This window comes from Dendrobium catenatum, unplaced genomic scaffold, assembly GCF_001605985.2.
Source record: "Dendrobium catenatum unplaced genomic scaffold, ASM160598v2 fragScaff_scaffold_35, whole genome shotgun sequence".
Lineage (NCBI taxonomy): Eukaryota > Viridiplantae > Streptophyta > Magnoliopsida > Asparagales > Orchidaceae > Dendrobium > Dendrobium catenatum.
Genome location: NW_021318497.1, coordinates 980,039 through 984,705, shown reverse-complemented (window position 1 = coordinate 984,705; position 4,667 = coordinate 980,039). Strand labels below are relative to the sequence as shown.

Below are 4,667 nucleotides of genomic sequence, written 5' to 3'. Positions count from 1 at the left end.
CATCCACTCTCATTTTTTCCTGCAAATTTGTGTTCTTTCTTATAATTTACATTATTGTTTTAATAGCCTTTTATTATTTCTCCCAGTCTTTAGTGAAAAAAAGACCAAGCTGTAATTACATGTCAATAAAATTAATATGCAGGTGAGCTTAAGGTTGAGGATTATGATAATTATGGTGCATCTGCCCATTCAGACTATGGAATGATCACTCTTTTAGTAACTGATGGGGTCCCTGGGCTTCAGGCATGTTTCCTGGAGACACCATATACACTATAATTATTCAGGTTATATCATCCTCATAAGCATGCTTTCTATTGCATAGATATGCAGAGATAAGGATAGACGGCCACAATTATGGGAGGATGTGCCTCATATTGAAGGGTAAGTTACAAATATGTTTCTTATAATTTTCAAAGCAAATGCTTGGGAAACATGAAGCTTACTGTTAGGCCAGTCCCATATAGATCGGACACGCGAAACGGGCGGATGTTTTTCGTCTGTTTGTGCTGCCGACCGAACCGCTGATCCTATGGAGCAATTTAGGAGGGATTTTTGAGGGAGTTAGGAGGGAAATTTGAATGTATGGACTGTTTAGAGATTTACTTTTGAATTTTATGTATTAAATAGTTTGTTTTCCTAGGGTTAGTGCATCTTGAATTTGGCTGAAATTTGAGATCTCCTAGATTTAAGTTTTCCTTTGGGCTCTAGCGGCGTCTAGAGATTGAGAGAGATCAATCCTCCTCTCAAATAGAGGATCAATTGTATCTTGGTATTTTCCGCTTCCTTTTCATCAAATAATACAAATTATCTACTATTTTCATGCTTTTGTGTGAATTATTGTGGAGAAATTTTGCTGTTTTTCGAAGATTGATAGGAAAAACTTGAGATCTACAAGTGTTTCCTATCAATTACTTCCCGAACTCATGCACACCATAAATGGCACATGCATTTGTGTGATGGTGTCTGACATTATCGATGCATACCAACTTTTTTAGATTGTCCTGGGGGCGGCTCTCATTTAAGTTCAAGCATATGTTCTTTCGCGTTACAGCACCCATATTCTGAGTTCTCATGCCTAGTTTTGTGGTAATCCAAAGTTAGTGTTATATATTTGAACATGATTATTCTATTTATATTTAAGGAATATTATGACAACTTTGTGATTCCCTTGGCTTTATTACTTAAAATGCTTCCATAGTAGCACTTCTCTAAACCAGACATTTCTTGTATTACATACATCTACAGAGCATTCATTGTTAATATCGGGGACATGTTGGAGAGGTGGACAAACTGCTTATTCCGGTATTAAACTGCATAATTTCTTCAGAATGTCTTTTAAATTGTTAAAAAATTTATTATTGCTCAGCAAATGTATAATTTTGTGTGCTGCATGTGATACTTGATAAATATTATGCAGATCAACATTGCATAGGGTGGTTGCAATTGGGAAGGAGCGCTATTCGGTGAATTTTCAATGCTTAAATGCCCCATCAATTCCTTTGTACTGCTAAATTAGATATTTTGCTTGTGATTTTGATACTTTAAAAGAGAACCTCCATCCCATTCTTTTATTTTCAGGAAGTTGTTTCTTATTCTTGCATTAATGTCTCTGAAGGCAAGTGCTTCCACAGTTTACTAACTGTGTGAACTGACCAGGTTGCTTTTTTCCTTGATCCAAGCACTGATTGCCTAGTAGAATGCTTAGAGAGTTGTTGCAGTGAAACCTCTCCGCCAAGGTATTGTTCTCTTCTTCATTCTATGCACACTTTCTTGGTGGTTGCCAATTGTGTTTCTATTCAATTTTCTTCTTGTGGAAGCAGTAAGGCTTAATTTGATATGGCTTTTTTACTGCTTCTTAAAACAGTTTTTTAGTACAAATATTAAAATTTTTATATTAAAGAGTTGCTTTAAGAAGTAGTAAGAAAGTCGTCCCAAACGAAGCCTAAGCTTACTAGCATAACCACCTTGAGTAAGTCATAAAAACTAAAAGTAGGAAATTTTGAGATAGAAAGATTGCGATACTGCTGATATGTGGACCATGATGATATTTATCTTATGATGCATCTCCATTTCTCCCTTTGTTGAAGCCATTAATTACCTATAGCTTGGGGAGATTGATGGGGAGAATTTTGTCTTTAAAATGGATGTAAAGCGTGTTCTTCTACGAAATCAACAGCTGTAGCCCTTGGATTCTGTAGATTGTTGAATTAAGTTCTTGGTCAGAACCCTAAACAATTTACAAGGGAAAAATACTTGATCAACTAATTTCTGCATAAAAATTCATTGTTTTGTCAGAGATTGTTTAAATATATTTTCATTTTTCTAAAAGTTCAAGTGTATCAGTGCACTCTATTATCTGCTAAAGCTTCTTTCCCTGCAGATTTCCTCCCATCCGCGGTGGCGATTACCTCAAGGAACGTTTGGAGTTAACTTATTCGAAGTAATAGTCATTATGCCAGACCGGTAATTATCAAAGCCCTTTCATGTTGTTCTCATGTATTTGATCTCTTAAAGTTTGTTGGCAAAACTGAATACATTTGATTTTCTATAGATGCTTGGAAGCCAAAACTGTCTTCTGAAATTTAAAATCCAGTAGGTATGAAGAGTGGAATTCAAATGAAGCCATAATTTATCATTTATGAACAAGCATATTGGTTATCTTTCATGAATTTGAAGATTTTATTTCTTAGATGTTTGATAGTATTAGGCTCCTTCTTTGCCACCATGCAAGCAATCAAAATAGTCAAAATCAACACCCAACCAGCTCAAGTGTTGTCCTTTGATTTTGGGCAATTTTTAAGGAGAATTATGTATCATGTATTTAGATACTTGAGCGCAGTCGCCAAGTTCTATTATGATTGAAGCAAATTAGGATTGTGCAATGACTTGGCAGTTGGGGTGTCGATGAAATTTTTTTTTTTTTTTCTGTGCTGTTGCACTCATTAGTTGAATTTCCCCTCCTCTTATACAATCCCTAATACCTCCCTTCTTTTCCCCTATTATTCTATTTAACATAAAATTAAATAGAATAATACTATAAAGCAATGTCTCATTTAGGCAAGTATTTTTGTACATTTGAAAAAATAATTTACACACCATTTAATCGATGTTTTTAATGATCTCATGACAATCTTATTCACCGTTGTGGACTGAGAAATTCGCAGCAGTAGTGAGAAGAATATACGTCTTAGCAATACACGAAAGTTTTGCACACAAACAGATGAAAAAGAAAACACCAGGATTTTTATGTGGAAAATCATTAGAAAGAGCAAAATCACGGAGATTTGCCCAGTTGAAATGGTTCCACTAAAATTTGAATAGATTACAAAGGTCAAACCGTCTTCCAATCCAATGACTGGAAGCATACAATGTATTGAAAAATTCTATCAATCTTTAGACAACTATTTTGAGTATAAAAGTCTAGTGATAGTCAAGAAGAACTTAAATGATGATTAAGAAAAACTTCATGATGGTCAAGAAGAACGTCTGTAATGGAGAAGAAATCCAATAGTTGGGAAGAACGTTGGTATTTCGAAAGAATGCTGGTGGTTGGGAAGAATGAATGTTGGCGATGGAGTAGAACATTGGCGGTGAAGAAGAACATTAGCAATGATCAACGAATAGACAGAAGTCCAGTGACAGAAGAAATTCGAAAGTAGACGACAGCAAGGGAGCTTTACAAGTTTTCTCCTTTTTTTTTTCTTCCCTCTCCTTCCCCTCCTCTTATGTGAAGAATAGGGGCATATTTATAGTTTTTTTAGAGTGGCATGACTTTTATTCCCTCATTGGAATTGTCTCGTCGAGCTGCTCGATTTGATTATAACATGCCATATTCGACGATTATTTGGTTATTCAATTAATGCCTTGAACCTTTCAAATATGCCTTAGACCTTTGATTTGGGCTCGTTTGGATTCAGATTGGACCAGTTTTGATGTAGTTTGGTTCATCTTATTGAGATGTTAATTCAAATATAAGTTTGTTGAAATCAGAGCTTGGATGATTATTATTTTAATTTTGGGAGTTTCTTGTATGGATATGCCTCGAGATTCGTGTCTGATCAAAATAATGTTATATTTAACCTTTTTAACCAACAACCTCTTTGAAAAAAATCATTAGATATTAGTTGTTAACTCTCTAGATCATTAAAATAAACTTTGATCTTTCCTTAATTTAAACTTTTGCTTGAAATCCCCCTTTTTCGTAGGATTTTGATCGAATTTATTCATAAACTCACTCAAAATATATATGTAAAACCTCAAATATAATACCTCTTAATTGGGAGCTCAAGATGCCAACCATCAGGCTAAGGTGGTCTGCATAGAGCCTTCGACTCGCCTTCTCATGCTTCCATTGAATAGAAAAAACTTTATGGCAATGCATATAAAATCCATTTTCCATTGATTGTTAGGTGGCAAAAATCTCATTGAGTTATTCAATGCATGAACATTCTCATCTCTTAGGCTTCGTTTGGAATGGCATTCTCACTGTTTTTTAAAGTTATTTTTTAGTACAAAAATCTCTTGGAAGCAAGAAAAGAATAGTGGTATAAAGTTGTCCCAGACAAAGCCTTAGGTTTCATTTGGGACAGCTTTTTTATTGCTTTTTTTTATGCAGCCAGCTTTTTAGTACAAAAATTTCTGGAATTAGAAAATTTTATACTAAAAAG

General features: G+C 34.6%; 1 protein-coding gene across 3 annotated transcripts; it reads left to right on the top strand.

The window, feature by feature from the left end:
• Positions 1–142: 142 nt before the first annotated feature.
• Positions 143–2,882, top strand: LOC110095017 (2-oxoglutarate-Fe(II) type oxidoreductase hxnY; the record flags this gene model as incomplete). Of its 3 annotated transcripts, XM_020820381.1 has the most annotated exon segments (7): positions 143–243; positions 323–381; positions 1,246–1,302; positions 1,418–1,463; positions 1,657–1,736; positions 2,381–2,463; positions 2,552–2,882. In XM_020820381.1, coding segments are annotated over 6 exon segments (407 nt in total), but the record flags the coding sequence as incomplete, so codon positions are not given.
• Between the last annotated feature and the right edge of the window lie 1,785 nt (positions 2,883–4,667).